The 22,083-nt window shown below is 42.1% G+C and overlaps 1 protein-coding gene across 1 annotated transcript in view; it reads left to right on the top strand.

The window, feature by feature from the left end:
* HTRA1 (HtrA serine peptidase 1) overlaps nucleotides 1-22,083 on the top strand; it is a 36,547-nt gene that overhangs the window by 8,320 nt on the left and 6,144 nt on the right. The window contains exons 2-4 of the mRNA XM_054831001.1: nucleotides 9,665-9,764; nucleotides 10,092-10,296; nucleotides 21,511-21,705. Of these exons, the coding sequence (XP_054686976.1) occupies nucleotides 9,665-9,764; nucleotides 10,092-10,296; nucleotides 21,511-21,705 (500 nt within the window). The remainder of the gene's footprint in view (nucleotides 1-9,664; nucleotides 9,765-10,091; nucleotides 10,297-21,510; nucleotides 21,706-22,083) is intronic.

Genomic DNA, 22,083 nt, shown 5'->3' with positions numbered 1-22,083 from the left:
GAAAGATAGTGGGTGGACCAAGCACTAATAAGGAAGAGAAACCCAAACAAGTCTCTCCCCTCCCACCCCCAGAATAAACACAACCCCCCAGGAATCTCATACTTCAACATTTGTGGTGGTGAAGGGATGATTCATTCCTTTTTCCAGGACGACATACGCGCTGTTTGGCATATCTGCCCCTTCTGTATCAGAGGTCTGTATGTAGACCTCTGTCTATAAAGGCAAAGCTTGGCTAACCCTCGTTTTCTTTTGTATTTCGACAACAAAAATGGGCAAACAGCGACCACTTACAAATAAAATAGGGAAAGTATTCAGATGATCCATAAAATAAAGCAGAATAGATGTGCAGATAAAAAAGCCACTATGTAAATAGTTAATGTTGATAGGGGAGCAATGAATGTAATAATTAGAACCCCAAATAATATAAAAGTATGCATATTTGAGAGAGTGAAATAGAAACCTGCTCTTCTTTTTAACCTTTAAGGAGGAGCTACAGGTGCAGTGGAGCAAGGCACTGTGTGACGGTGGCTGTCTCACCGGTGGCAGTGCCACCTCCTTTCTGTAGTTCTCAAAACAGGGTGGCAGAGGTCTCTGTTAATCCAGTTCGATTTCCCAAACGCTCATTGATTTCTGATATCCACGCTAAAACAAATCTGGGCGCTCTCAGAGTGATTCCTAGGACACGTGTAGAAAACACTGCCAGAGACTGGGATTTGTTCAGTACGTGGGCATTCCGTGGCTTTTGTGACACAGTTATGCTGAATTTATTTATTGCGCAAGTCTGAAGCCCCAGAGTCGGAGGGCTGTGTGTTTTATTACTGTTTTGAGGTTTCTTCTATACATTTCATCTTTCTGTGGGTCATCTGTGTGTTGCTGTAAGAAGAGTCCTGCCACAGCCAAGTGCTGAAATCAATGCCTTCTCCAGCTGCAGAGAAGCAGCATCTTGGGAGGCTTTTTTTAGGCTTGCATATCTTAAGAGGCTTTTTTTAGGTTTTTCATTAGAGAGAAAAATGTTTAAAAAGCATGAAAAAAATAACTTGTTTTTATTCCCTGATGTCTTCATACCAGGGTTCCTGGAAGTTGAAACTAAGCCTCTTTTAAGCAGGGATTTCTTCGGAAGATGCAGTGCGAAAGTTTCTCACATACTTAAAATGAGACCTTAATGGTTTTATAATGTTAAGAGGAATTTTCAAGATCAGACAGCTGTTGGTGACACTTAGGGTATAGGAATTACCACGTCGTTGTTACTTAATAGGCGTTTTGAGGTTGTTTTGCTGGTTCTCTCTGTGATGTGTGGATCTGGGAGGTAGAGCAGGGTGATGACCTGAGTTGGAAGGGACATAAGCTGCGCAGGGCTGGAAAAAGGAGAGGAGAAATTATTCCTGACTCATCTGTTATATTTTCAGCCTTTGCAGAGAAGAGAATACCACGTCTGCTTTAACCTGTTGCCTGGCATACTCTTTTCATCTGTCTGCAGGAAATCAGGCAGACTCTTTTCCATAACTACCTGCCTTACATTTCTTAATGTTTCCAGTTCAGGCAGGACTACCATTAATGATGTTTTTGAGCTCAGCACTCTTTATCCTTGTCCTGAATTGCTCTTCACCTTTTTTTTTTTTTTTTTTTGTGTGTGTGTGTGTCTGATCATCTCTGCCTGCGTCCTGCCTTCCCTCTCATCCCCGGACAGACCAGCATGCCTGTGCAGGGCATTGCGAGCGCGGGGAGCGCTGCTGGCACGGCCACCCGGGGCCGTGCATCTTTGTCAGCCGAGGGCCGCCGACTCGCGATTAATTTGTCATCTCCGATGAGCCCGGCATTGTATTAATATGGCAATGCTGCTCCGGGAACAGCGCGTTCCTCCTTGCAGGGCTGCGTTCCTTCGGGCCGGGGCTCCAGCCTGGCTGTTTATGCAGAAGTTGGGTTTCCTCCCACCTCACCGCTGGTGTTTACAGAAGGAATCGCAGTTTCCTGTTGTGTTAGATGGAGCTGTCTCTCCGCTCTGGATTCCTGCCCTCCCTGCTTACGCCGAATTGCTTTTCAGCCTCATCGGCTTGAAAGTCTATTGCTTTTGCTCACTGCTCCTATAATTGTGAGACTGATTTTTTTTTGCAGGGGCAGCCAGTGCACTTGGTTTGTAGAAGAATTTTTGGCATTTCTGAGAGTTTTTATACACATATTTTCGCCCTGTGAGGTTCTGCGAGGGTTGCTAAAGCCTGAGGCTATTCCTATGAGATAAAATAGAGGTTATGCCTATTTTAAAGATAAATCAAAGACACTGAGGATTCCAGTTACTTTTCACAAGTTGCATAGAGACAGAGTAACACAGCTTAGAGCAAGACGCACGCATCCTTGGCGTTCCTCCTTCTGCGCAACGTTCCAACCATTTGACCTCTATCTAGCAATTCAGTAGTTGAGTTGCAACACAAAATACTCTGTATCCGATTCATTTACTACTTATTCTGCCTTGTGGACAAGTGGTAGGCAAAGTTCCTGTTTGGCTGAAGCGGTAAGTTTTGTATCTGAAGTTTATATAAGAACTTTCTGCAAGAAAGCTGTGGGCACGTTGCCTAAAGACGTCGCCATTGACCCTTTTCAGTGGCAAGAAACTTGAATTACATTGGGACTGGATGCCAGAGAGCTCTGTTTCATACTAAGAAGCTGGACCAAAGAAGTTGGACCAAAGTCTTTTCTGAAGACCCTGTGCTTTACGATTTAATTATCTTCAAATACTTTTGTTGTTTTATAAATGCGGAAGAGCTCTGTATGTGTTGTTCTCTTCATGTAGCCTGGTCATTCATGTGTTAACCAATATCTACATTTATTTATTCATACATTTGCATTTTCAATAACTTACCCTCTTAAACTCTGGTCAGGGTAAGCGTTAATTTGTGGCCAGTAGTTGGGAATAGGATGCACGCAGAGACGGAGCTCTCCAGTGCATCGCAGCAACCACATCCTGCTGCTTGGTGGGGTTTGTCTACTCTTTCACACCCTTTTCCCTGAAAATTAATAAAGTCAGCTTTCGTTCTTGAGGAAACATGCCATTTATTCACCTTCATCTTTGTACTCGAAAGCGCTATGTCTTATGAGCGACCGCACGCTGGTCTGAAAATTGTTTCGTGTTATCATTAATTTGAGAGCTGTTTTCTTCTACAAGCTTTGTATAGATTCCCTATTTTGTTTAGCTTGACAGTGGGGTTTTTTTGTTTGTTTAAAATCAGTGATTAAAATTAATGTTTTCAGGCTGTTGGATTAGCAGGGAAAATACAAATTTCAAACCCTGATACTTGCAAGATCTCCGGCGCATGTGACAGAGTCCTTGATAAAGGCTGCCAAGGAAGAACTGATCATTTAAATATTATGATAATGAAAATGGACTTTATTTTCCCTTTGCAAGTTTGCATTCATGCCAAAAAACAATTTTATTTTAAATCGTCACTTCAATCTTGCAGTGGTTCTTGCTTCAGGAAATACTTTGAGTGAATACCAGATTTGTGCAGTTTACTGTTTGGTAGAATAAAATGCTTGAAATCTCTCCATCATTTAGCGCTATGAAAATATTTTTGCTTTCAGGGATGTCACAGTAATACGGATTTTATTCTCAGAAATCTGTGAAGTGTCTTTAATTTCTCCTTGGATTACACAAGGAAAAATAACTGATGTAATAGTAGCTTTATTAGCAAGGCGCTGTGGTTTAGACTTCTCAAAATTCCCTCCATTGATCTGAAAGCTGTTCTTAAGCAAATTGTCTACAATACGTAGAATGTTGTTTCTTATTTTCTTAGCATTTTCATTGCATAATATCCTTTTTTGGTGTATTACACAATTTATCCTTGAATAGGAAGTGGAATATTTAGGCTTGCAGTTTTATGTAATTAAAAAAAAAAAAAAAGAGTGGCAGCAGATTCCCATACATCACTTTTTCCTTGTGACTCTCCAGCGGAGCTTGCTGATACCACCATTTTCAGCGTGAGCTAAGCACGTTTGCTGGAGTTTCTGTTTCCATAGTAGCATCAGAGGTTTAGTGTTTTCCTATATGACATGAATGGGAGTTTGTAGAAGCACCAGTGGCTGGAGTTTTGTTTGGGAGGGTGGAAGTTCTCCAAGTACAACTTTACAGTCTTGTGGTTTGTGTTAGTAGTCGCCGATTCTGCCAGCCCAGAGGTTTCGTGAGTGCTTGAGCCCTTCTGGCTTCGTTCTGCAGAGAAACCCAAACCCAAGCTGTTCTGTCAGTCCCTAGTTATGGATGTACCTGGGATGATATGTGTAGCTGAACATAGCATTAAGCAAGCAACAAGTACAGGAGGAAGTAATCATTATCTTCAGCAACCCGAGTAGCTTAATACGTTTAGTTAGCCCATAAACTCCAGCGGGTTATGGTGGTTCTGCTCGTGCTCTGTGTCGCTGGGCATGGATTTCATAGACACGCTTCTGATCGTTATGGAGTTAATGGGAAAAGATAGATTAACCACAGATCCCTGGGGTCAAGCCCCACTTTCTTCTGCTGGCACCAGCCTGATGTTAGCAGACCATGGGACCTCACCAGTTAGATGGTAACACTGGGTCTGATGAACATGGTGGGCATGAAACAGCTCTCCAGGATGAGCGTGCCACTGCTCAGGTGCAAGCATGGAGCAAACCCAAGGGAGATTTTAATCTGGTTCCCCTGGAGGGACAGGGATGTTGCACTTTTCCAATTCGAAGCATCTTTAGTGATGAACCTGGAGATGGTGCTCCGCCCTGCCTGCAGTTTGCATACGAGCATCCTCTTTGACAGAAATATGAATACTAATGATTTCAGCTGTCTAGGTGATTACGGTTTCGTGGGAAGTTTTTTAGTCTTAACAAGAGTGAAAGTTTCTTGCTGTTTTTAAAGAAATTCAAGGCTCAATTCCAGACTGAATCCGAGCTTTTGACTTAGGACATCTGGTGTGGTCACATCAAGTGAGGGTGGAAGAGGTTTGCTGGGGTGTGCCTTCCCCCCACCTCCTCCCTGTACCTAGGGTAAAAAGTCCCATTGAATGAGATAATTGCATTGGTTCTAACTTCAGACAGTGGAAGGGAGACACGGGAGTGTTGAGGAAGCCTTAGCACAGGCTGGCTGCAGAGGATGCAGAACAGAACGGGCAGCGAGCTGAGCTGGGCCTCGTGGATGAGAGCAGAACCTCCTTGTTTGAAAGGAGGAAAACACATGAAAGCCGGATGGGAAAAAGATCCATTTCTGAGGTGTGCCTAAAGCTTTGTGTGAAGAGCTGCTCTCATGAGAGGTGGACCTATGCTGAGAGAAGACCTTCCAGAACAGCAGATGCAGTTCTCACAACTGCAGGGGAGAGATTACTTCCTGAGATTTCTATCGCCAAAGCATCCTTTCAGTTTAGCTCAAAATATCACCAAAAGCAGCACGTATGAGTTGTGAGCGTTAAAACGTCAATGCCACTTCGAGTAATGACCTAATCAGAACCAAGATCTTAATATGCTTTTTGGCTCATCTTTATGAAACCAAATTATTTCAGTTGTTTACAGCCAAGTCTGCTTTTTTCCATGGCTTGGTATTCTGTCTCGCCTCCTAGTAATTTGTTTACTGATATTAGCCCTATTAATGTCTGTTGGCAGAGATTTTCCTTTTCATTCGAGGGCTGACAGCCAGAACACTTTTGAAGTCCTTGAAGAATTAATTGCCTTGGGAATTTTTCATGCTGTAACCTATTTATGTTTTTTTAAGTCAGTTTTTGATCATTAATTGAATTTCCAACAATCATATTCGTAACATCATTAATAAAAGTTTCTTAACCATGCTCATGGGCATTTAGGGCATTGTGCAATCATTCAATAAAAACATTTCAAAACACAATCACAATGTATAAATAGAGAGAGAGACAGTCTGCAGAGATCTGAACATCAAAGCCTAAAGGTATTTAGGAATTAGAGCTTTATTCAAGCCCACCTTTCAATGTTTTTTTTTTTAAAAAAACCAAAACAAACCACAAAACCCAACCCCAAACACAAAACGAAACCCAAATAATGAAAAGACTGTACTAGCAACAAAACTCCGGAAGGGTGTGGCTTAAAGAAAAAGGCCAGAAAATTGGGGAAACTTTATTCTCATGAATTCAACACTGGTTATACTGAATAAGCAGTTTTTAATGGAGAAATCTACATTTTGAGGACCAATTTAAGTACAGAATTAAAGAGCTACCCACCTGCTTGTGAGATACCAATAAGTCAGGATGGACGCTGTGGTTAGACGTATGTATGAGGATGCAATAGTCAAATGACAACAGACAAAACCGTATCGTCAACTGAAAGTTAAAGCTATTGCTTTCTTGTTGCTTAACAGTCAAGCGCAGTTCAGTAAACCTCTGTAGAGTCTCCAGCTCTTTAAACCTGAAAACTTGGAGAATGTTGCATGATACTCATTCCACTCTGAAAACTGTATTTTCTACTAAGGCCCTGAACTATCAGTACAGCTGGGAAATACACGTGTTAGAATAGGACAGTATCTCCCGAGAAGTTCTGAATTTCACTGCTGTCTTCTACAGTGATGGCTGGAAACTACTGTGGAGTGGTTGAGGAATGAGCATCTTCTCCTCTTAGATTTGTATTATTGGCTTTTTGATGGCAATTTAGGCTTCCACGTAGTAGCCTGTGCCTACTGACGATTCAAATCTAAGATAAAATTTTACATGGTGGCAGTTGCTTGTAGGAAAGTGCGCTTCTCAGCTCCCGTGTGCATTGCTCAGTAATCCCAAAGAGCAATTAGCTATGGTTAGCATTAAATATGTACACGATGGGTAAATGGTATGCCTGCAGACGTGTTCATTTTGGTGTTCTTTTTTTTTTTTTCCCCGTGATACTTTTTCTCAGTTATAAAAGAAATTTTCAATATATGAATACTTTTACTATAGCCTTCAGATTTTATGTTGTCACGTGATGGTAAAGACCAGTTGATAGGAAATTTTTTGTTAGCGTTAATCAATGAATTAATCTGAGTGGTACTTGGGCTTTTGTTTATTTGCTTTAAAAAGGTATGTTTTCCATTTAAATGGGCAGTTGTTCAAGAGCTGTTGCAAAACTGTGTTACACAATGCAAGAATTCCTAATACATAAGCAACAGACAGGCGTGGCAAACTGTTGTAAACTTTTTAGGTCAGTATGCCATGAATCAGTATTTATTATCTAACTTTTTCAGAGATTGAAATTTTGACCTTTTAACTGTGCAGCTTAGTTTGGGACTGTGCAAGGAGGCGGATTATATGCAAAATACCGTCACTTCTGAAATCTTGGCATTGGTAGCCTCCGACTCAAAGCGAAGGCAGCTCTCTGAGACGAAGTATTAGTAGTCTCACCATGTACTGCTTAGGCATCCTTTCTCTTGAATAGCTAAATGCAAAAAAGATTGAAGGCGTAAAAAAAGCTGTGTGTTTCCTGTGCAGTTCCCTCATCCGTGGGAGCTCTCTTTTTCAAGGGCAGGATGTCACCTTTCAATGTCTACAGCGTTGTAATGGAGATGAAATCATTTTATAAGCAGTGATGCAAAAGCATATTGATGGATACAGTAGTGCCCTGTGGCGTTTTATCCCAACATCACAATAATCCACCTTGCTAATCTGTCAAAGCTCCTATTTAATGTGAGTGCATACTTCCAAGCTGCGGTTCTCATTCTCCTAGCCATTTCCCAAAACACTCCCATTATATTTGTCAGCTTTATAGCGATGACGTGGTTCATTTGATACGGGATATTTCTAATGAAGAGAACATAAATCCCTTGGTAAATTGATGTTTGTCAGTTAGCAAGCCCTTACGCCTTTCTGGCATAAAAGTCCAAGCTTAATAGTTTATTGCTTTTGAGGAAAACACTAGGTTGAGGTCACAAATTTCCTGATCAACGTTTCTGCTTCATAAAGCAGATTAACGTCTCCAAACTGTGATTTGAAACTGCGTAACGGATTATGTGGTTACTGCTGTGGCTGCTGTTCATGACTGATTGCATTTAAAAGCCCACAGGGTATAAATGGGAAAAAACACGTTCCGGAGTGATCGGATAGTGTTTGGGTTGAGCGTCCACCCCGCTCGTGAGGGCAGTGTGTGCTAGTTGGCACTGGTAATTCACCTGAAACCCATAGTTCACCCCGGAATCAAAGCAGTATCTGGTTAGTATTAAAAGCAGCAATGTTTTGTTCCCAAACCATTCCTCTGAATCTCCTGCCATGGGTTTTTGCCTCCAGTATGTACTTAAAAATTTGCCTGTATTTCCAGTCTGGTTTTGAGATAATGAAGGTCATTCAGGTATTGGGATGATTTTATAGGATAGTCCTGTGTCTCCTTCTACAATTCCGCAAATAAATCGTCCTGCTACACCGTCACAGGCACTTACAGCATCCACAAGCTGCTTACTGCTTTAATCTCTGGATGGATTTAGAAGCCAAATGGCAAGGGTGGATGGATGGGAGCAGCACAGCACGTTAATACTCATCTGAAAGTCAATTGCAGGATTGGTTTGTGCCTTTCTAACACGAGATGGATGCATCAGATAAAATGGGAAGAATAATGAAAACAAAGGGTGTTCCAATCACTTAGTTGCTCCCAATTTAAAAAAATCATTTTGCCCCTGAACAACTTGAGAAGGGGAAGCTGCGTCAGAATTGTGATTTTTTTTCTTGAGATTTTCAGATATCTGATGGTGCAGACAGGTTTTCTGATGGCCACAATAGGAGTTTGGTATCCAGTTGCTTTTGAAAATCCCACAGACCTCTCTCGAATGCTCAGTGACCAGGAGCTTTTGTGTTACAGCACTGCCCAGGAATGCAGAGCTTTGTGGCCCCATTGTATTCCTGCCCGTATCTATTTTGTAGCCTTGATGGTGGTTCAGTGACTCCAGGGTACGTGTGGGATCCACTCTGTGGAGTTGAAGATGGACCACAGGCAGCATCAGTGGAAAGAACGCATCGAGTAGGGTTGTGTAGTGTGTATGTAATGTGCATCCTCGTTTAAGTGCCTGGCAGAGGCTGGTGGTTCGAGCTGTGTAGGGACACCAGTGGGAGAGGCAGCACAAACCTCGTGCCCAAGTTCAACTTTCACAGCAGCTGCTGTAGGCTTGCAGTGGGGTTAGGACCTTGTTGTCCTCGGCATTTTACAAATGCAGCAGCATGAGACTTCAAAAACCACTAAGCAGGCGTATTTTGGCAGAGGAACAGAGCCCGTTTGTTTAATCTGAGAAGACCGTACAAGCTAAATAGACCATCCAGAAAAGAAAAGAGGTGAGAGCAGGACTGGAGACATCCGAGTACAAAATCCCTTTCGGGAAGGAAGAGCAGGGCAGTGCGGATGGGGACTAAACCCCGCGCTCCTCCAGTGCCTCACCCCGGGAGCCGCCGGCGGTGGGACGTGCTGCACTGGGGGCTGCCCGAGCTCTGCTGCCCTACGGCCCGATTACGTGGGCTTCTAACAAGAAGGTTTCATGGATCCTTTTGTCCTAGTGATAAAGCACACTGCCTCTTCCATGCAAAGAGCCAGAAGGGAAATCTAGGGGCAAAGGTTGTGCTGCAGATGACTTTTAAGGAGGGGAAAGAGATCCACTTGGAGCTTTTTTTAATTCAGGTGTTTTGCAATGACCCTTCTCCTGTCACTTGAAGGACTCATGACATGTTTTCTGTTTCTATTCCAGGCCAGGAACATCCTAATAGCCTGCGGCACAAATACAACTTTATTGCAGATGTGGTGGAGAAGATAGCTCCTGCTGTGGTTCACATTGAATTATTTCGCAAGTAAACAAGATGCCCAGTTTTGATTTCGTATTCTTGAAAACAGCTGCCAGCGTGCCAGAAATGTTGATTGATGCTATGTAATAGCAGAGAGGTTTTTAAGATGATAAATATTTGCTGTGCTTGAGAATTAAAGATAATTTAAGAGTTCTGGCACCAAAAAAAAGTTAAACTAATGCACGCGCATTATCTTATTAATGATAGTAAATAACAGCAGAAATCCTAAAACATTAAAAACCACCAAACGCTTTTTGGCTGTATATTATTTGAAATGATTTGTGATCTTTCAACTTTTTGCAGCGATAAACGTTTATTTCCCATGTCTTTTAGACTGCCTTATTCCAAGAGGGAGATTCCTGTTGCCAGTGGTTCAGGGTTCATCGTCTCAGAAGACGGACTGATAGTGACAAACGCCCACGTCGTCACCAACAAAAACCGGGTGAAGGTGGAACTGAAGAATGGTGAAACATATGAAGCTAAAATTAAAGATGTTGATGAAAAAGCTGATATTGCACTAATTAAAATAGATTCTCAGGTGAGTTGTTAAAGCAAGACACATTTTATTTCTCTTAATTTAGTATCCTCCTTTCCAAAAGCTATTCCTAATTTTCATGGTTGAAGGAAGGGCTAGTAGTTTAGTGGTCTGAGTTACAGAGAATCTTTGAGCTAGGTGGATACACATTTTTAAAAGCCAGGTTTGTGGTTGGTAGTGGTTAATTTTATCACCTCTCAGTGATTATCACTTGTGCAAGCAAGTACGTAGCACTTTTGTATGCATCCTCAAAATAAAAACCAACATCATTTGCTGGCTGGTTTGCACACACATGTTGGCTAATATAACTCTCTCCCGCTGAGAAGAAATGGGAGTTGTTCCCCTGTGGTTGGTAGAGGGATGTATTAGTCTTTCTTGGGTGCCTATGCTGAAGTCACAAATTGCTTTTAGAGGATGTGTTTTCCTTCTGAAGGGCTGTACCGCACTGATGTAGGTATTAAAGTGGAAAATATCTTAGGAAGCATTTTGAACATGCAAATTAAAGACAGCTCGGAAAGATGCTCTTACACTGCAAGTGGTTTTCAAATGGGAATGCAGCTTCTCATCCACAGTCTTCCTCCATGTCAAACATACAGCTGTCAGCATTATTCTGCCTCCTGCAACAGGAGAGAAGCTGTCATGCGGTTCTGCACGTGTCGATGGCATAGCGCAAGTGGAATATTGTGTCGAAATACTTCTGTCTAATGTAAATGCAATTAAATGCATGCGATTGCTTGCAGTGCTGCTGATATTGCTTTCCCTTGTTTGAACTGTTAGTTAATGACCTCCAAATTTAACAGGCAAGAATGGTTCATTTGAAACACATGACTCAAAAATGTGTAGATCTTGCAGTGTTGTTTTAGGTCAGACCCATTCCCCAGCGAGGTCGAAAGTGTTTGTGCCAGAGTTCATGACTAAATCAGACATCTAATGCAGAACCCTTGGATGATCCTAAATGCGAAGTGCTCCTGCTGCTCCCTTGCCACCTTTGTCATTTAAAAGCTTTTTCTTTTTTGCTTTTTTGAAAGCTTCCTAACAGCAGCACAGCAAAAAAGACTTAGCAATACCAAGAATGGTTTTTTGCCCTGTTGTTTTTTCCTCTGTTTTCCTGAGGTAGCCTATTTACGCATCTACCAATGATTTACTTTCTCATTTTTATATTAAAATAAGCAAAAGCAGATCTGCGGTAGCAAAGCAAAGGGAAAGATCCCCGGGATGAGAACTGGCAGCATTAGGCTGAGTAGGATATGGCAGGGGGTGAACGGCAGCTGGAAAAGTGATTTAAAATTGGAAGCACAACGTGATGGGGCAAGTAGAAAGTGGTGGTGAGAAGGAGAGGACTTCAAGCAATAGGAAAGTGAGCTTCAGAGAAGAGAAGCTGGTGAGTCAAGGAGAGGAGACGTCACATTGATGTGACAGATTGTTTTGAGGACTTAAGAGAGCAGACATAGTTTTATGTTGGTTTTGGAGCCTAAAGAAATGGCTTCAAAATTTCCCTGGTAAGCTGCTTGCGGGAAGGGAGAACCTGGAAGACTGGAAGGAGCTTGGAAAAAGAGAATGCAGCCAGATGAGTTGCCTGTAGTGGAAACCACTGCTAAACAGGACTGGAACTGGTGATTCTAGACTTGCAAGATGGCAGATACTCTTCTTTTTTGAAAATTACTGCTGTGTAATTAAATGATAGTCATTGTCATCTTCCATCAATTTAATTTTTGAATGTAGCTGTGACCCTATTTTGCAAGTGGCACATCAGCTGGTCCTATGCAAGTATTTATCATTCCAGGATTTTATCCTCTTACATTGTTCTGCCATGGAGCAGGAAAGAATGTAGGATTTTTGATATAACATGCAGCAGCTTTTACCATTTTAAAAACAATTATTCAAAAATTCATAATTATCTGTATACAACTTATTAACTCCAAGGTACAAAGATGTGTCTTCAGCTTGATGTATTGACTTCTGAAGCTGGCTAACATAGTGCCTGCTTCAGACTATGAGCATTGCAACGTAGTTAACGTGTATATATTTGCAAACTCTTTAAGGCAGGAAACTTTTTCTGTCTTAGAGCTATCTAGAGCCAAATCAGCTACATTTTTCTTTTTGGGGGTGCAGAGGGGAAGGGTTCACCCATTAATATTCGGTTGCCTATGAGAAAAAGGGTTGGTTTTAATGAAACTTTGGGCAATGTCCTAGTTCCTGGAGGCCGAGCTCTGGCAGAAGGTGAGCAGGCCCCGCTGTGTTCCTCGCGTAATGTCAGCTTAGCACGTCTGTTTGGGTAGCAGGAGATCAAATTCCACATCTCTGCTCTAAATGAGGTAGAATATGGATATAAACTTAGGTCTGACATACCCTTGATTAGTGTCCTATCAGTTGTACAAACCACTACCTTATGTGTTGTTCCCTCCCCGGCCCCTGCGTGTTGCATCTCAGGATAATTTTGAGAAGATTTGGGGAAAACTTCTTGTGTCACTTGGTTTGTTTTTTTCTGGGATGGAAGGCCAGTTTCCCAGCTATATTTGGTGACATGGCACTGGGAAGTCCCAATCCAAGGTGAGGCCTGAGGCCCCTCTGAATGCAGGACAGATGATGCTTTGTACTTGGAGAACTAGAAATTACAGTTAATGTTCACAAAAAATTAAACTGGAGATGTGGTCAGCTGAGAAATTGATTTTCAGACTGAACTTTCATGAGACATTTTTATATATCCTTTCAGGTTCAGTGTTTGAGCTTTCCTTTTTGTACTAAAATGCCTTGCAATCATTCAGATTGATAAAAGGCTTTACAATCACAGAGGTGATAATTTGTTGGAAGTTGAAATGTATTTGATGACTAAAGAAGTCAACGTGACAGTACAAATAACCCTTTAAAAATCTGGATATGGCATGAAAACCATCTCTAAGAATTTTTCTGAAGTAAGAGGTAAAGTTCTTCCTTTTGAATAAATTATTTGAAGGTGACATCAAAGATGCAGAAATGTTTTTTCTTCTGTTTTTGTGTGGCATGTTAAGGCAGGATCTGAAGGATGAAGAATGCTTCTGTGGTTAGGAACAGAGCTGGGCTTGAAGTATGAGTTTAGGCTGTCAGCTGGTATTCCTAAAACTGTTAAGGTTTTGCAGCAGCCTGCACGCTGTTTTTCTTTAAGCTGCAAACATCTGGCCAAAGACATTACTAGAACTAATTTGGCTTTGCTGAGTGCAATAGGAAATGAAAGGGTGGTAAACTCTGACCACCAGTAAGGAGGAACCTTTTCCCTGATTAAATTCTTCTCCATGGAAGAACATAGTGCAGTCAATGAGGAACAGCGATCTCAGAGTTGGTCTGATCCTAAAATACACTTATTTTTACAGTCTAGAAGGGAGAGACTGTATTTCTTGTGTCCCTAGTGAGACACAGCAGCTTGCTGAAAGTAGGAAGTAAGATTGGAGTCAAGCGTGGTAAACGCGAATGCAATATAACCGTCCTTCCAAAAGCAAACAGCTTTGAGGAGATGGCAATACTAGAAAGAAACAGTTGCAGATAATTTGGATGTGAACATACAAAATTTATAATCCTTCCCTAGAAAAATTTAGACTCTGGCAGCGTAGGCAGAGGCTGGTGAAATAATCCATCCTGTGTGGCACGTGTGATACTGCAGTGAGCGTGAAACCCGTCAAAAATATTGCACAACACTCCAAAGCTAGCAGACACTTTGAAATTCATCTCAAGACAAATAAGTGCCTTGTTAAATGAGAACGTGTGATACAGCTGCTGAAAGCTGTAAGCACCAGGAGGAGGAAAGAAAGTTTTAAGGGTAGTGTAATGGGCGATGTCAGGGTTAATGGAGGGTAGAGATATAAAAGAGCCCTGTGCTCACGCAAATCAGACCTGGAAGCCAAAAGTAGTGGAAAGTGGAGGTGGCTTTTGCCTGGAGACCCCTTTCACCCCTGGAAACTGGACTCTGCCCTGCAGAAGTGATCTCTGGCAGGTGCCTGTGGTTTGGCAGTGAGTACAGAAGAGGGGATCACGGTGAATGGCTTTATTTTGAGGTGTATCTTCTTCCTACGCGCTTAGAGAACGGCCATGAGACACTTGCCACCGACTCTGAAAGAGCACCTATGTCATGGAACACATGCCAGGATCTGAAGATTTTTGTTCCTCGATGTGACCAGTTACCACTGCCTTCTACATCCCGGGCAGGGTTTGGCATCTACACGGTACAGCAGGAGTGGGTTTGTGACCGGTCTCTAATTTGCGGTGGTATTTCAGCCCTTTGGCTTAAGTTTTTTCCTGCATTTTACTAATAACCACTTTGTTTGACACTTTAAAATCAACAAGACCTTCTGCCCTGATTCCTTCGGTGGTTTCGTGAGGCAACGCAGCGTCTGTATCTCTGCGGTCAGAGGGGATTTGCTTTCCCCCCCGCCGTGTGTACAAACTGGAGGCAGCAGGAAAGCAAACTTTTTATGTATCAATATTTTAATAGCCCGCGTTTTGAAAAACCAAACTACTTGAATACCAGATGTAAGTGGCTTTTCTATTTTCTAAAATGCTATTTTACTTTGAAATCTCTTGCTGGATATTACGTTGCTTCCTCTCAAGAGCCAGAGAAAGCCCACGTATTGCTTCCAGAAGTCTTCAGGACCCATAGAAATTAAATAGTTTGTATAAAGCTTGCATGTTAACTCCTGTTCACTCAGCAGTTTAGGCAGCAGTGGTTTCTTGCCATCTTCAGCTCCTAGTAGCCCTCGCTGCAGGTACGATGTGCCGGTCCAGCTCCCCGCACAGCGAAATGCTCACACATCTCCGGTGTGGGTCTGCCAGACCCAGGGTATTTTATTTTCTTTTAAAGGCGAACAGAAATATTTTACCAGGTAATTGAAATCCTGGTGACATAGCAAAACAACACTTGGTCCTTTTTGTCTTTTTTTTTCCTGCAAGCTTCCCATGCTCCATATTTAGATGAGGAGACTCGGTTTTGTTTTTCTAACTATAGATGAAATACTTTTGGAGGCTTGTAATGCATTCAGCTTGGGTTTTTCATTTTCTTTGGCATTTTGTCAGGCAGTTTCTAGATTGTAGATGGTACTCTACATTTTTATATGCTCATGGCCTATGTTTTTATTTTGCCATAACGTATTCTGAAAGTTAAATAGTTTCGTTAATGAGAACAGAAATGCAATTCCCAGGGAAGTTACATGTTTTGCCAGTTACTTACAGCTGAATTAGCGTACCATACAAGCATCTGTTTCTTTTCCACCTAAACCCAAAAAGCATGAAGGAAATCTGTCACTGTTTAACACAAAGTGAACTCGGAACTTTTGTCTCCTCTTCATCAGTTTATTGAACTGCTTCCTGCAAATTCATGATCTTCCTTTCACAAACGAAGGGGATTACAGAGCAGAGAAAGGATTCACTTATTTCGTGGATGAAAAAATTCCGGCCAAAACGCCTAGTGCTTATGGCCGTCTGTCTTGGGTTTTATTTCTCTGTGGCCTGGTGGAGGTGATGTGCTGCCTCTTCTTTTAGTTTCAGAGCTGATTTGTCAAGACTCCTCTTATTTTACCTGACTCAGGTTGCGTTGCTGATACATATCAGGTGACTACCCGGCTCCTGGCTGATGATGCTCTTCTATACTTGTCCTAGTCTCCCGTGCCGAGCTGCTGCCTCCCATCCGTGGGACAGCTGCATCTTATCGTTGGGTGATGCCGTTTCTTGTGGTGATGTGAAGCTCTCCGTTTCGTGGGAGTTATGTTTATCCAGGGTTTGAGTCAAATCCATATATAAAAATGTCTGAAGCCCTTTGGGATGAGAAAGGCTTAAAATATTAACATTAATTAATGGCTCCTTCTCTGGCTGGGTGTAAACAGTGAGTCATGTGCCACTTATGGTTTTGCATGTTTAGTCCTATTTCTGTGTGCTTGCAGAATGCCTGCTTGCAGATTTGTTTTATTGAGTAAACACGGATCCCAGCAGAGCCCCGAGGCTTCATCAAATGAAAAACGAGGCTTAATCAAATGAAAAACAGAGGGAGGAGGGAAAGAAAAAGACGTTATGTGTTGTCCAAGGTCACGCAGTGAGTCACTGGGAAAGCTGGGTTTAGGTGCTGTGTGTTTCTGGCTCCCTGTTCATTGTGCTGCAAGGCATGCTCGTTTGTCTGGGGTTTTAATGAACTGTTGTGGCAAATCTATAGTTAACCAAAGAGAATCATGTGTTATAACAGTAGTTACATCATCCTGATGACCATCAGACGTTACGTAAAAATTGAAGAGTGCCCACTTACTAAATATAGTTGTTAAGGGCCCTAGACCCAAGTGCTTAAACTTGGTTTACAAGGACTGCCTTAACATCCCAGGCAAGAGCTTGCCAGTGGAAGGGTGCGAGGGCACGGGGCGGTGTTGTGGCAACGATTCTGGTTACAACCACTGCTACAAGTGCTTGCCCTGCATTTCCAGCGCTCCTCTTGGGGACTGCAGAAGGACATACTTCCCGTTTGATCACTTGATGCCCAGGGATTTTGATTTGCTTTATACTGATTTCACTTCAAAACCACCTCTACAATTTAAATAAATACTTGGGGTTTTTTGGTAATGGCAAGTTTAGTTCTGAATACAGCAATGTTATTTTTAAGCTTTTTTAGAGAGAAACCCCCGAATTTAAAGCCACTACCATGCGTATATTCATCATAACCAATTCTTCATGGCATTTACTTGTAGAGGCACTAATGAGAGTATTTACTTGCAATGCTGTTAGCGCGCTGTGCACCACACTGCAAAATCATAAGGAGCAGCATTTCGAGTAGTACGCGAACCCCACTGACTTTCATTTACCACGTAGGCTCCAAGACCTCAGAGCTCTTTTTCAACTGTGCTCAGCACCCTTCTTGTTCTGAGTGTGATAGGTACCTGTGCGGGTGGTCCTCCCTTCCCCTCCCTGTGGCAGGAGGCTATATAACAGGGAAAAATTAATTCTCGTGGTTAACAGAATATGACAAATCAAATGCCTTAGTTACACTATCTCAAGATAACTACATATGTATTTTTACTTAAGGCTGTATCTGTTCTAGAAACGTACTGCATAGAGAACACGTTTTCCAAAGCTATGTTTCATAATATGTGCAGAGCAAGGCGATTTTTGCAATTGATTTTCATTCCTAGCAAAGGAGAGGTTAGCCAAACTCTTTCCAGAAGGCGTGCTGAATCACATGGATGACCCACAGCCAATCCATACAGTGTTAGACTTTGAACCGAAGCCTAGCTAGTATGGGCACAGGCTTGAAATCTCAGCACAATCAAAAGTAATTGTATTAGTCAGAGATTGTTCATGTTTTTTCTTTCTGCTGCCAAATGTGATTTTGGCTTCATGAGTGTTTTTATAACTCAGGAATATTGTATAAATCTTTAACTTTGTACATGACTAATCCTTTTTTTTTTTTCTATTAATGAAGAAAAAAAGATTTCGCTTTCTTTTGCTTGTCTAAGTTTCATTTGCTGATAAGTATCCTCTTTCTCTAGAAAGTATCTGTTCTCAGTGCACTGGGATACAAACAAAAGCCACTTTTTGTGTTGTTTTGTTGTGTTTTTTTTTTTAAGTAAGGAAAAGCAGTGCCAAAAAGAGATACTCTTCTTGACCAACATCATCTTGAAAACACGTGCTACGTAAGCTTAATAGCATCTGGTGAGAGAAGGAAGGGCCAGGGTGCTCCCTCTATCCAAACAATACCCATATGGGGCTGTTTGTGTTGCATATACTGCGTGCTTCCCAGCACAGCTAATCGTGGCTGCCTCTTCCCCGCTGTACTGGGGAGGTCCCTTGGAGTCAGGGCTGTGCTCCGAGATGATGAACTGCTCGGCTGTGGTGCCTGGGGATGTTGCTGCTTGTCTGCCATGCTGTAAACGCGATGGGGAAATTGGATATGGCCATTAAATCCTTATCAGAATTAAACCACAGCCTTGGTTGGGTTTATCTATGGCTGTGGCACTGATAGGCACCGTGGGTAATTATAATTTAATAGTAGGGCATTGCTGGTTGTGAAAACGTTCCTCTGAAAGATAAATGCTTTTCTCCTTACTGTGTTGCCTATTCTGATGCTCTTCCAACTGACTCTGTTTAACAAGCAGTTGGTTAATTATTTTCTTGATGTCTGGAGACTGAAAGATAAGTTTCCATCGAGCATCTTATCCTGTCTGGGATTTGGCAATGAGTTTTATTGAAACAATCTGTTCATTTGCTGGTGGAATTGTAACAAAGTTGGATAGAGGATACACAGGACCAGGCTTGTTAGATATTAAAACCGTAACTTGTGTATTTGCAGCAGTATATAGCGATGACTGATGTCTTTGTTTTTTACTTTCTACTTTACAGACATTGTGTAACTCCTAGGATACTTGAAATAAAACTGCAGGTGAAAAATACAGAGTGATGGGCATTTGGGTTAGTTTACATTAGTGGATTTTTGTCCCTAAGGGTGACATTGATACAGGCTTTCAAACTGCTGGTGACAGAAGAGCTAGGTCTTGATTTCCAATTTAAACACGTAGTATTTTCCCTTTTTGCCAACATTTAGTAATGATTCAGCTTCTCTTAACTTCTGAAACAAAATTATCACTAACTTGGGAATCCGCACTGTGGTGGTTTAACCTCGGCTGGACGCCAGGTGCCCACCAAGCCACTCTATCACTCCCCTCCTCAGCAAGGCAGGGAGGGGAGAAAATTAAGATGGAAAAAACCCAACCCCAAACTTGTGGGTCAAGATAAAGGCAGTTTAATGTAGCAAAAGGCCGCGTGCGGAAGCAAAGCAAAAAGCAAAAGATTATTCTCTACTTCCCATCAGCAGGTGACGTCCGGCCACTTCCTGGGAGGCAGGGCTTCAGTACACGTACTCCTTACTCTGGAAGACACACATTATAAAAAAACCCGAATGCCCCCGCCCCGTTCCTCCCTCTGTCTCTCAGTTTCTTATTGCTGAGCATGATGTCATATGGTATGGAATATCCCTTTGGTCAGTTTGGGTCAGCTGTCCTGGCTGTGTTCCCTCCCAAGATCTTGCAAACCCCCAGCCTACTGCTGAGGGGGACAAGAAATGTTGGAGAGACAGCCTGGATGTGTGCTGGCACTGCTCAGGAGTAGCCAAAACACTGCTGGGTTATCAACACCTTGCTAGCTACCAACACACAGCACGGCACTGTGAGGGCTGCTGTGGGGACAATTGACTCCATCTCAGCCAGACCCAATACATGTACAAATAATCAGGGCATACTAAATACTGCCTTGTTTCATTGCCATGTGAACGCGCAGTATATACCTTTATTATCCCATCAAGTATAGGCACATAAATAAATCTGTGTGCTTTGGAAAAGGTATGGGATGAAGAAGGCACCTTTACAAGTTTTCCAGAAGGAATGAACTACAAGATGAGGTATTAAGCCAATTTATACCTCCATTATAGGTGCACAGCTCAAGAGTGCCTTGACAAAATTCTTCCCTGTGAGGGTGGTGAGGCCCTGGCACAGGTTGCCCAGAGAAGCTGTGGCTGCCCCTGGCTCCCTGGCAGTGTTCAAGGCCAGGTTGGATGGGGCTTTGGGCAACCTGTGCTAGTGGAGGGTGTCCCTGCCCATGGCAGGAGGTTGGAACTGGATGGGCTTTGAGGTTCCTTCCAACCCAAACCAGTCTGGGATTCTATGATAAAGTATCCTGGTTTTTACCAGTTACTAGGTTACCCACTCCTTGGAAATTGGTTTAAGTTAATCTGTAGGTGGGCCTTCCGCTGCATCTAGACTCTCTGGCCTGTTTTGAAAGTTTATACTAATGCTTTTTTCCTTTGGGGGCCAGGTTTCCTGAGCAAAGAAAAGAATTTTGAAGTGGGGCGAGCTTGGAGGAAGGCTATGTTAAAGTTAGATTTGTCAAGCAAAAGATGTGCATCCCTTCAGACTACTTCTGTTTTGATTTAGGGTTCAGTAACCCCCCTAATCCTCCAAGTCCTTAAATCTAAATTTATACGTGTCCAGGTCCCTTGATGCTAATAGAGATAGTCTAAATGATTAAATACGTAGTTAAATATCTGGGAAGGGTCAGGATCATTTAGACAACAGATTAAACATCAAAGGAGTAAAAAAAGTTGAACATCACTGAAAGAGTAGAGACTGATTTTTAAAAATGTGAGGTGAAGGAGAAATGGAGCTCAATGTGTATTTTACAGGCAGGTGATAAATAAAGGCAAAGTATTTATTTGAAATATGATCTGTTTCAGAATACCCTTCTTAATTACTTGGTGAGTAGGAGGCCTTAAGAACTTCCCAGCTGTTTTCTGCTTGCTGGGGGGGGGTGGGTGGGTTATTGGTCCAGCTTGAATCATCTGTTATCCAGCCAGTTCAGTTCCTGTGCAGATGCAACATGTCTTGGAGAAACCATACTCAGCTCCCTTGAGCCATTGCATTGGCAAGGGTGTGTAGAGCCAACCTTCCCTCCCTTTTTTGTTTAAATTGCTGTAAATTGCAGTGATGTCTGTTGATGCTGGATTTAAATGTCTTCAATAATAGAGTTAATATGTTTAGAGATAAGATCTTGAAAGGAAAATGTAATGGTATCCCCTACTGTCATAACAGAAAAACCCCATAAAGTCTGTAAATTCTAACATCTTCAGAAGAAGACATCAGTGTATGTAGGAGGCAATATAATTATTTGGAAGAGATACTCCACTGAAAAAAAAAGTAAGATGAAACATAAGCTGGTGTCTTACGAGAATATAAAATGCTTTTAACCATACATATGCATGTTTGATACACTTGGGCTGTTGCTTTCATGACTCTTTAGTGTCCACTCTTAAACAATATATTATTTTTACTTCAGCAGCTGTTGTCTAATTATTTCAAGAAGCTGTTGGAAACAACTCATTCCTAATATCATCAGGTGTTTGCTTTGTACAGCAGAGCATGAATATTCCTTTGGTCTTTGAATTGCTTTTGATTTAACGTGTACCTGTTGTGGAAAAAGTATTCCTACTGTCTAAAGAGCCCACTCTTTAGAGCAGAAGCTCATTGAGATGTTTCTGTACCGAGACGCATGAAACGTTCAAAGAAAACAGAACAAGAAAATCCCCAAGGGATCAAAGCCTCTGTCTTTTCCTCTGCTTTATTAATGTATTCATCTTTCTGCAGAATTTGTTCTACTGGTGTAGCAGTGTCTTAACAACAACTGAATTTTACTTCATGCTTCTTTTTTTTACTGTATTTTTATTTGTAGGGTAAATTGCCAGTTCTTCTGCTTGGTCAGTCTGCAGACTTGAGGCCAGGAGAATTTGTGGTCGCGATTGGAAGTCCCTTTTCCCTTCAAAACACAGTGACTACAGGGATCGTTAGCACTACTCAACGTGGAGGGAAGGAGCTGGGGCTCCGCAACTCCGATATGGACTATATTCAGACCGATGCCATCATCAACGTACGTCCCGCTCTGAGCCTCGTCCCCTTCAGCTCTTAGATTTCTCAAATAGTTGCTTTGAAAATTTCACAGTGATACACTTTGTAAGAACAGGGAGCATAGCTGGCTCTCTTATCCATGTAAATATGGACATCTGCGGTGCAGCAGCACTTGTTATTTAAAAATCCCCCAAGGAACCACAGCAAGTACAATATCTGCCTTAACTTCAGAATTCTTACGAATTACAAGGGAGGAGGCAATATTCTCTGGCGAATAAGTACCTTTTCGAAGTCCATCATGTTTTCTAAAAAGAAGCCAAGCTCAGTTTAAGGATTCAAGTTTGTTTCTGCATTAAGGCAAAACAATAGGTTTTGTACTTCTGCTGTTGGCCTTGTAAGA

This window comes from Grus americana, chromosome 7 (assembly GCF_028858705.1).
Source record: "Grus americana isolate bGruAme1 chromosome 7, bGruAme1.mat, whole genome shotgun sequence".
Classification (NCBI taxonomy): domain Eukaryota; kingdom Metazoa; phylum Chordata; class Aves; order Gruiformes; family Gruidae; genus Grus; species Grus americana.
This window is presented reverse-complemented; position numbering and strand designations above follow the sequence as displayed.